Genomic DNA, 11,327 nt, shown 5'->3' with positions numbered 1-11,327 from the left:
TTATTTTGATATATCACAGTGAAAGATTTATCGTCCTCTTTTTTTTTTTTTTTTTTTTAAAAAATAAAAAAAAAAAAAAAAAAAAAAAAAAACAGTTGCCAAAGGCTGGGGGTTTAACACAGGACAGAGTACTTTCCTAACATAGTAGGCTAGGTTCCATCTCCAGCACTGAGGGGAATTAAAAAGCAAAAATAGTTACAAGCAGAAATAACATGCTTTTACTAGCTTTCTATAATACATGTTTTCCTTGATAGTTCACACAGGCTTCGTTTTCAAACATCTACTCTCTACAATACTCACATAATTCGTGAGATAACGTATTAACTTGACACACAGACACTGTAGTATAGTAACATACAAGGAAATCTACCGTAATCACAACTGTTAAGAGGGCTACTCACCCAACGAACAATTTATTTGTAAAATCTACTGTTACCGTGTGTATGGTATGTGAGCATGGATGTACGTGTGCCATGGTGGGTGTGGAGTCCACGCTGATAGTACACTAACAGCACTGTCTTCTCCAGGGGTACAGTTCACACACCTCAGAACGCCTCTGAGCTCCTACAGGAGCCAAGCCCCTTGGTCTTCTACACTGGGTTGAACAAGCATTTGACATCAGAGAGTTTCCTAACTCCATGTAGTTTTACACCTAAGTTCCACTTTAAGCTCATTTTCACAGAGGTCAAGGTACTGTAATATGTTTTGCATGTGGCTGTCCAACTTTTCTAAAACTGTTTCCTGCCCTCCCTGGAGTTCGTCTGCAGTGTTGTCAGACATGTCTAGATGCGGCAGTGCTCCACTGATCGTCGTTGACCTTATCAACACTGAGTCTGTAGACAAGTTCTGCTGTTTTTCCTGATCTGAGAAGTACCTCATTTCATTTTCATTGTTTTTTTATTGTGGGAGGGAGAGATTGATGCTTGAGACAGGACATCACTATGTTGCCCAGGCTGGCCTGGAACTTATGGCAATCCTCCCCGCTTCTACATCCCAAGTGCTGAAGTCACAGGCGTGGCTGCAGGTCTGGCCAGGCACCCTCTCCGGAGCAGCATTCCCAGCTGAGAGCTCTTCAGCACTTCAATGCCCAGTGTTGCTCCATTTGTTTCTGAGAAGGATCAGTCACTGGAATCACCACTTCCTTGTAAGTAGGCTCCATGCTCCTCTGACTTCAAAGAGATTTTATTTCTATTTTATGAATGTTTTACCTGAATATATGTATGTGTACCATGTGTGTGCTAGTGTCTGCAGAGGTCAGAAGAGAAGGCCCTGAAACTGGAGTTATGGGTGGCTGTGAATTGCCATGTGGATGGTGGGGAACTGAACCCAGGTTCTCTGGAAGGGCAGTAAGTGCTCTTAACCACTGAACAGATCATTTTTCCAGCCACCACCCAGGTTCTTAAATGGGGAAAACCTGATTTAATGCTACTCTTATTGTCTACTCTTCTACTGAATTTCTAAGTTTTCAGTCACTTTCTTTTTTCTGAAAGTTTTTCACTTCTAGAACTTTTAGAGACATAAAGTTAAGTATCACTGTGGTTTGCTTCCTTTGTTCAATCTTATTTTTTCCCTGCTGTTCAGACCGAGTAAATTTCTGCAGGCCTCTCTGCAGAGTCAGTCCCTTCCTCTGTCACCTATAATCTACAATTCAGTATGCACAGTGCGTTTGCCCTTAGTTTCCTTCGGGCTACTGTGTTCTCAGTCCTACTGCTCCTGTTTGCTGGTACAGGCTGAATGTTGTCCTAAGCTATCTGAAATGACCTAAAATCCTACTCTTTGGAGCACCAGCATCAGACCATAAGATTCTGAAGCATTTCACATTTCAGATGTTCAGATGAGTCCATGCAAATACTCCACAGTCAGAAGACCTCAATCTAAAATACTCCCAGCCCTATCATTTTGGGTAAAGGACACTCAATGTATACTTCACCCCTTTTGTCCATTTTCCAAGACCGTTCTACATTTCAAAATGTTTTAATAGTGTTCATAGCATGCCAAAAATCCAAATCTTAAGGTCTCATGTGAAATGATGCCTTACCAGCTAAAGAAACAGAGGACCATGCAAGTCCCCCCATCATAACACAGGGAACAAGTCCATGAATTACCCCAAGAAGCTAGGCATGTACTCTGGGAGGACTCGGGCCACCCTACCCTCTTGATCACCTACAGCCTCCTGCCACAGCCTACATGTCCACAGTGCCCCTATATAGTGTGTGAATCTGTGACAAGCTGCTATTAAGCTCATCCATCCGGGCTCAGGTGTCTATTTCTCGGTTCGGGATACCTTCAGACCAGGTTGGTAAGTGCTTGGGAAAGTAAGGAATCCTGTTTTGTTGTTTTTCTCCAGCCTGGACTATCCTCCTATACTTGACATTTATTCAAGCAATCATCTACTTGATTAATACTACATTTGACTATTTAATAACTGTTTTTAAGCAAACAATAATATCCAAAACAGTATTCCTGACCATTGCTTTTCTCATGGCTTTGCACATCTCAGAGACTCCCATCCAACCTGTCAGGACAGCTTTTTTGTTTTGTTTTGTTTTTTGATAAAGTCTCCTGGTAGCCCCAGCTAGCCTGGAATTTACTATATAGACCAGGCTGGCCTCAATCTCACAGAGATCCACCTTCCTCTGCCTTCAAGCCGTGTGGCCACTACACCCAGCTCAGGACAGCTTCATAATTTGTCTTTAAAGCACACCCAGCATCTGACCACAGCCCTAGCTCACCAAAACCACCCCAGTCCAAGGTCATGGCACACAGTGACAACAGGTTCTGGCTTCCTCCTTCTAGCCTTGACTGATTATTGTCCACTTTTACTACACTGGTCACAAGGAACCCTTAAAACTGCTGATTCGCCTGCTGTGGGTCCCCTTCGGTTCTGGGTAAAGGCTAGAGTCCTTACAACAATAACAAATCCCTCGATGATCTCACTCCCAGTGCTTCTGTGACACCACCAACTACAGCTCTCCTCGCGTCCTGTTTGATGTCAAACTTTGTCATAAGGTAGTCAGACACTTAATGTGAATGTGTACTCTCCCTTACCAGACTTCAGAAGGTGACTTACAAGGCAGCAGTGCAGCCTCCTACCAGTGTTTCCTCCATGGCAACTAACACACACCCTGCTGTACACAGCAGGAAGTCAGCAAATAGCTCCCCAACAGTGACTGAGCCTAGGAAATGAGCCCTGGAGGGCACCTCAACCCAGAAAGCAGTGAGACTTTCAGCGTATGCACCTGTATGAGAGGGGCATGCTGGCAAGCTGGCTGGAGTCTTCAGAAAGGAAGCCACTTTGGGCAGCCATGCAGTAGGCCAGCAAGGCTACCTGCACTTTACAGCCCCAGGGAAAGGCTTTTAGTCGTTACATAAGCCTCCCAGCTCTTACTTTTGTTGTTACAGCTCTCTCTCCTCAAACCCTATGACCTTATTCATGGGATTTGGCACTGAAAGGTCTCTGGCTATTTATCAAAGTCAAACTTACCATCCAGGATAAAGATGACTCACGGCTGAAGACATACTAAAGATAAGCTTGATTCCCATGTAAACTCAAAGAGAATTTCAACAAAGGTTATAAACAAAGCTTTCTAAAATTATAGCTGTGTTCGCAACAAAACACCCTCACAGGATTTAAAAAGTCAGTCATTACCTCATAGACACACCTTAAAATAGAGTTCCTGGAAAACAAGCCAAGAAACTATGTACTGTTAACAGCTGCAGTGACAGGCAGGGCGGCCCCAGCACTCATCCTAGAGAGATGTGAAATAGATCTGGGGGCGACTCTTTCTCTGGTTCCCTGGAATCTGAGTACTCCAATACAGTCTCACTCCCCGTCAGTTTTCTAAGAGAATGCTAAAACTCACTCCTCCTACAGTTGGCCACTACTTTAATCAACTGACAAAAATTATTACCGAAGGTAGAATCCGTGTTTGGGTAGGGTAATGGGAAGATGGATAGACAAACTTCAGCTTGATAAAAGGGAAGGAGAGACACAAGGGGAAGGCCCAGCCCTCAGTGGGTGGTACTATTCCTTAGGCAGGTGGGCCTGGGCTGTATAAGAAAAGCAGCTGACCAAGCCAGAGAAAGCAAGCAGCGTTTCTTCATGGTCTGTGCTTAAGTTCTTGCCTTGGGCTCCTGCCTTGGCTTACCTCAATGATGGACTGTACCCCATAAGCCAAATAAACCCTCTTCTCCCCAGATTGCTTTTGGTCAATGTTTTATGACAACAGAAACCAAACTAGGACTACTGGTAAATGAGCAAATACCACGTATCTGTTAAAGGGCCAAAAAGGTACAATAGTATTGCCAATAAGGAGACATCTGGACATCAGGTATGTCCATCAGGCAGGCTGGGCTGCCTTGAGGACACAGCATTACCACTCTGACAGCAAATTCAACTTATTCACAGGGAAATATGAAATCTGAATTGAGAAGCATTCTATAAAGTTATTGGCTGGCACTCTTCAAACTGCCATTAGGACACACAAGGAAGCCCTTCCCCTCAAAAAAGGCACTTGAGAGGACATTGGCAGCACAGGAATAAAGCCTTCAGCTCAGCAGGTGACACTGTGCCAGCACAGCTGATTGCAAATGCTTCACTACAGCGTGGAGGGGGACTATACCTAGGGACCTGCTTCAGCATGGAAGACACTTGTATCTGGGGACCAGCGTACTGGGTACTAGAGATGCTTTACACTATTGTCAGAAATATTCTGTAAGCCTGAGATCATTATTACAAAATGACACGTTAAAAAATAAAGGGGGTATGGAGAGATGACTCAGAGGTTAAGAATACCTACTGCTCTTATAGAGGACCCAAGTTCAATTCCCAACACCCACATAAGATGGCTCACAACCACCTGCAACTCTAGATCCAGCAGTAGCTGATGGGCACCAGCATTCATGTGCACATCCCACACACAGACACATATACATACATGTAATTAAAATTTTTTTAATCTTTAAAAAGTGCAAATATACATATAATGAAGTAAGATTAAGACAGCAACAATGCCAAAATATGTTTTTTAAAAAGTAAAAAGACACTGGGCGTGGTGGTACACGCCTTTAATCCCAGCACTCAGGAGGCAGAGGCAGGCAGATCCTTGTGAGTTCAAGGCCAGCCTGGTCTACATAGTGAGTTCAGGTCAGCTGGGACTACAGGGAGACCCTGTCTGAAAAAGACCAAAAAAAAAAGTAAAAAGACATAGACTACTCTTCTAGATTTGAATAAACCATACACCCAACCAAATATGAAACTGCAGCCTGTATATATTGGAAAAGCAAAAAAAAAAAAAAAAACAAGCAGCTGCACCCTGGCACGATCTTAATGGCTACTTTAAATGAACGCTAACACTCAGGTGTGGAATAGCAGTATGGTTATGAATTGAGTACTGGGACATCTAAGGTTCCCCTTGCTATGATAACTCAACTCATTCTGAAATGTTGTCTGAAAGGCAGGAAGAAGAGGAGAGACAGACCTGAGAAATAAAGATGAACAGCTCGTTACCTTTTGACTTCCTGAAGGGCAGTAAGTTTACCTGACAGCTCCATCTCTCTCAGTGACATCTGACACAACACCGCTGAGGAGGTTCAACTAGTTTCAATATGTTTCTATGTTCCTTTGCACTTTTCAATAAACTATCTACTCTTAATAGTAATTCAACACCAAATTATATCCTGATAAAACTGAAATTGAGAATTCTAATTTAAATTGCATGCTAGTAGTGGTCCATGAATACTTATGTTCATGAAATTACTCAAAGCAATCATTTTAATTGAGCTTTTTATTAATTTACTAAATAATTAGAAATAACCACACTGTTAGTCTGGTTCAAGCTCAAGCTCAAACAAACTAAAGAAAACCAAATGCTAGTTCTGACCAGCTGCAAGCCATGGCCTTTTCCTGAGGGGCAGCGTGCTAGACCAGTCATGGCAGAAGCTACTTCCTCTCACCCCTCAAACACGCAGAAACCCAAATGTACAGTTCCATTTAAACTAACTTCCAAGTGCTGACCAACATGGAACCACAGGCCTGCAAGAATTTAGAGGAGTGAAACGCATCACCTACAGGACACATTCTCTAGACCGGATGCAATTCCCATCCTCTACCCAAAGACATCTGCTTCCTCCACAGCATGAAAAAGGAAAGCGAAGCATCCACTTTTCCCACAGTTATCCTCCCTCACTCCCACACACACAGTTGGACTGTTCCTTTTGTCCCTCCTTTGGCTCTTGTCTGAAAAAGAAGAAGAGCAGAAGCAGCTGACAGAGCACCCTAGGTCTTCCTGGGAGACCTGCCCCAACTGGCCCACAGCAGTTTATTAATGGAATCCACAGAAACCTTTTCTTAGCTCAGAGGCTCACCAAGAAGTGAGAAAATAAGTGTGTGGTTTGTAACAGCTAAGAGGATGATCACAGCCAAAAGGCAGGCATCCAGAACCCCTTTCAGTTACTGCAAACTTCATCAATTTAGAAGCCAAATTTTTTGAAATGCATGTTATCTATGTGCGTGTGTGTGCATATGTGTGTATGCATGCCACAGGGATCAGAGGACAATTTTCAGGAGCCAGTTCTCTCTTCTGCCACAGGATCTGGGGACGCAACTCAGGTAGTCAGACCTGAGTGGCAATGTTTTTACACACTGAGACATCTCACTGGCCACAGAATTTATGTTTTTCGTGTTTTTGTTTTTTGCTTTTTTTTTCCCCTTTTGAGACAGGGTCTTACTGTAGCCCCAAATGGCCTGGAACTCACTCTGTAGACCAGGCTGGCCTCAATCTCAGAGATGCACCTGCATCTGCCACCAGTGTGCCACCATGCCCAACTTCCCAGGATTTAAGTCATCTTTTGATATGATGGTATCTGAGAAAGGAAAAGGAAGAGGAGAAAAGGGTACAGGCGGGACTGTTCTCCACAGGCTTTTCAAACTCACTACTTTAAGTAACGCTCACAAAACTTTATTCAAAACAATCTGCTCTGCTGTTTAAGAAAACAAAAAAGCAAACAATCCCCCCGCCCAAAGAAACGAAGCCTTTATCCCAAGTACTTTACGAACCAAAACAGTAAAGTACAAGTGCTATGTGCCAAATCATGGTAGGCATTTCTGCTTGTTTAAATAAAAGTGAGCATGGAGCCTCAGAAGGAAAGAAATCCGCTTCAATGTGAAACTGCACCCTGTAGCACTGTGAGGTGAGTTAGGAACTGAAGCCTTCGCCAGCCTTCAATTAAGGAGCAGCTGACATACAGACTCAGCTTGAAGAAAGACAAACAACCACCTCATAAACAAATGAGGAAAGTGTGAGTGATTCCAACTTTTATAATGAAATGTATTTAATAAAAATTAGTAAACTATTCCATTCATGAGAAAACAGTCCAAACTCAATCAAATCTACAAAAAGGCAGATTCTAACTAACAGGTCCACTGTAGCAGAGGACCCTAAAGAACTCAGGAAATTAGGGGGGAATCTTAATTTCTCAACACTCCAGCTTAGCGCAGGGGGGTTATGAGAGGAAGTGGCAGGCATTCACGTCATCTTCCTGGCTCTGAACCATTGATCTCACCGATGTAGTGACCAAGCAGTTACTCTCATGCAACCACTGTATTTCAGAGGGTGTACACAAAGCATTTTATATACAAGACATAGTCAATACCCAAATTACCATCTTCCCCCATTCACAATCTCTATCAGCTGTTAACCCATCAAACACCTTCCTTACACATTCCTGGAAGGTCACTGTCATACTCCTAAGACTGCTATGACAAGTTGCCACAAACTTAGCAGCCCTGAACAACAGAAATGTATTATCTCATAGTTCTGGAGAATAGAAATCTGAAATCAAGTTTAGCTGGGCACAGTGGTTCACGTCTGTAATGCCAGTATCTGGAGACTAAGGTCAGTCTACCAGAACTACAGAGTGGGCCTCTAGAAAGAAAGAAAGAAAGAAAGAAAACAAATGAAGAGAAGGAGGGAGAGAGGGAGAGGGAAAGAGGCAGGAAACTTACTTCTGGCACCGTGGTATGGACAGGCTTCCCTTCCAGGGGCTCAGAGGGAGGGGCAGGCCCCTGTCTGCTCCCAGTTTCTGTTGGCTGGCAGCCCTTGGCATATTATACTTTACTCCCTCTGCCTGCTTGTGATTTCTCTTCTGTCCTGTCTCTTTCTCATTGGGTTTAGGGCTCACTTGGACAGTCGTGATGACCCTTTCAAAGGAAGCCACATTTACAGGTTCCAGGTTGACAACCACTTTGGTTGACACACTTGGAAGCAGAGAGGAGGGGGAGGATATAGTATTTAACCCATTAGCCTTCCAAGATTAGTTATATCCTAATTACCAATCAATCCTAATTTAAAACAACTTCAAGGCTGGGGTATAATATATTAGATACAATGTAATATAGCTCAGTGGTAGGACTCTTGCCAAGCATGTTGAGGCCCTGGGTTTGATCCCCCAGTGCCACTACAAAAAAAAAAAAAAAAAAAAAGAGAGAGAGAGAGAGAGAGAAAACAAATCAGAACCATGCCAGATCATACTTTTCTCAATTCATTTTTTTTCACATATTAATTCTCCAATAATTCTTCAAAGAGAGATTCAATCTCATAACTTTTCCTTAGTCACTATAAGTGAGGCAGGCATGGTAAAACAGTGAATGTAAACAGGCAGACGCCATGGCCCACAAGAATACTGCTTTCAGGGATCACTGAAAAAGAAGTCTCTCATGCACTGGTCAACTTCAACATAACTTTTAGCTTCTATCCACACACCTTACTCAGGATCAGTACTCTTAAAGTTAAGCATACAAACAGAATTTATTGATACGAACAACACTGCCAAGTTCAACACTATCTTGGTTTTATGCTGCTAGCTATATTTCATTCACATGCTAGTAAGTTGTCGTTCATACATGAAAATTTCCAAAGGTTACTATAATGTAGGCATCCTTAAATGAAGTCCACTTGATTTTTTAAAATAATATTATTATTGTTATTATTTTGGTCTTTTGGAGACAGGTAGCCCCAGCTGGCCTGGAACTTCCTATATAGACCAGCCTGACCTCAAACTTACAAAGATCTGCCTGCCTCTACCGCCCAGTGCTGGGATTAAAGTTTAAAGTCATGCACCACTATGCCTCGCTTTTTATTATTTTTTTATGTGTATGAGTGTATTACCTGCATGCAGGTAGGTGCACCTGTGTCATGCAATGTCCATGGAGGTCAGAAGAGGGTGTCAGATCCCATGGAACTGTAGTTACAATCAGTTGTTAGCTGCCATCTGGGTGCTAGGAATTGAACCCAGGTCCTCTGCAAGAGCAGCCAGTGTTCTTAACCACTACACCATCTGTCCAGCCCCCGAAGTCTACTTGTTTAAAGAATGACTTCGAGAAATGGGAATACCTATACATTCTCTGAATCAAAACAGCAAAACATTCGGATTTGGGGGTGATGCAGTATTAATGTTGGAAAAGGGCTTTCTTAAACACCTATTTAAAAAGCAGCAGCCCGTCAGGCCCCATGAAAACAAGCACACTCAAGCTCCCTCTAACCAACCGCTGTCCTGCTGTGCAGACTCAGGAAAAGAAGCGGGAAGCCCCAGAAACTGTGCCAGTTTAGATATGGAGTGTTCCCCAAGGCCCAGGGAAGCATGGCTCCCAGGCCTCAGACCACAGGAGGTGGCAGAACCTTCAGGAGTGGCCAAGTAGAAAGAAGGCCAGTCTCTGGGGTACCCAGGTATCCTTTCTCTCTCTCCCTCTTTACCTTCCCCTCTCCCTCTTTCCTCACCAGCTACCATGAAGTAAGGTTTGCTCTGCTATGGCCTCCCTACCACAATTCTTGCTTCAATACAGCCCCAACAGCAGAGCCAACTGATGGGGGACTAATACCTCTGTAACTGTGAGCCAACCTACAAGTTGTTCATCCCCAGTATTTCGTCACAACACCATAAAGCTGAGCAGCAGAGGCCCATTTCCTTCTCTACTCAGGGTTCAGCTGTGTACATGAGCCTCTTGGCTAAGGGGTAGACACATTTAAATGCACGCAGAAAAGTTCCTAAACAGCCGTGTGGTTCTTCAAGAAAAAGATCCAAGCAGTGATACCAGTATAGACTGTACAATGATTTAAACTTAAATACTACAAAGCACAGTAGATCACACAGAGAGAAAGCAAGGGCCAGCCAAACGCCTATCACCCCATCTCCATAAGCTGAATGAGGATTGTGTTAGAGGCACAAGCAAAACAGCATCAGCCTCTTAACCGACAAAGGCTGCCTTCCCACTGACACATTTGTGCCCTGCACCCCCATCTGGGAATAAATCAGGGACACTGAGAGACGGGTGAACAGCTCATACCTCCACCAGGAATAATCGCCAGCTTTGTTTCAACCAGGCCCATTTTTGCCGAGGAAGCTAAAAAGAAAGAAAGAGAATTAAGTAACACCCATGTCCTCGCTTTCCAACTGACATCTTTGGGTGAGTAAAACAAGGTGCACTGGAAACACTCTGCTTGCTAATTAAACTGGCAGCACAATTTTTAGAAAATCACTTCAGAAGGTACGTTGTTATGAAAACACACACGATAAATGCCCTCCCTAAAGAGAACAGGGACATTTTCTGTTCGGAGCTCCGTGACGGTGTACTACTTCCTGATGGTAAAGAACCCAGTCTTTAGGCCTGAAGGCTTACACCCCATTTTGCCTTTCCAGGATCAAGTGCGAGACTGTGAAAAGTACAAATCCGTTAGCTGCCTGGCCAGTCCCCAGATCAAATGACTCTATACATTCTATCAGATATGGGGAAATGTTCAAGACCCAGTGTCTCATTTCTGATACTACACCCCAGTGCCTATTCTCATGGATACTTTACTATCCAGGCTACTTCTGCCGTGCTCACTCCCAGAATCTGCCTTTTCTGAATGGAGTACACATGCCTCACTCCTCAATTTAAACCTCAATTGATCTCTTGTACCAGAAAAGAAGCAACTAATTATCATCACAAAAACACAGGCCTAAAATAACAAGGAAAGAAGGGAAAAGTGCCCTTCCCGTCCCAAGACAACCACATAAAGCTACTAAAAGGCAGACTAAACTCCCGTGCTTAGCTTGTAATAAGCAGCCACACGGGAAGTGGCCATGGAAACCAGGGCAGAACAGTGACAACTCTGCTGCTGACTTCATTCAGTTCTCAGTGCCAAGCCCTAGGATACAGGCACTGCTGAGACACTGGAAGACAGAGTACAGAACAGCACAGGGCACAGCAGTGTTACACTATCTCAGAGGGGAAAGAGAAGGGCAGGCTGCTAAGCCACAGCCTGGGCTCAAATCCCAGCACCCCCACC

At 43.7% G+C, this 11,327-nt stretch overlaps 1 protein-coding gene across 4 annotated transcripts in view; it reads right to left on the bottom strand.

Moving 5' to 3' along the window:
* The window catches only part of Auh (AU RNA binding methylglutaconyl-CoA hydratase), a 128,752-nt gene that overhangs the window by 65,363 nt on the left and 52,062 nt on the right, over positions 1 to 11,327 (bottom strand). For 2 of the 4 annotated variants that reach the window (XM_017801736.2, XM_008847351.2), the window contains one exon: positions 10,343 to 10,399. The exons of the other annotated variants lie outside the window; for them this stretch is intronic. In XM_017801736.2, the coding sequence (XP_017657225.1) occupies positions 10,343 to 10,399 (57 nt within the window). The remainder of the gene's footprint in view (positions 1 to 10,342; positions 10,400 to 11,327) is intronic. 4 annotated transcript variants of the gene reach the window in all.

The sequence above is a fragment of the Nannospalax galili genome, unplaced genomic scaffold, assembly GCF_000622305.1.
Source record: "Nannospalax galili isolate Female #2095 unplaced genomic scaffold, S.galili_v1.0 scaffold762, whole genome shotgun sequence".
In the NCBI taxonomy this organism is placed as follows: Eukaryota; Metazoa; Chordata; class Mammalia; order Rodentia; family Spalacidae; genus Nannospalax; species Nannospalax galili.
The sequence above is the reverse complement of the archived record's forward strand: the minus strand, read 5'-3'. Positions and strand labels throughout refer to the sequence as shown.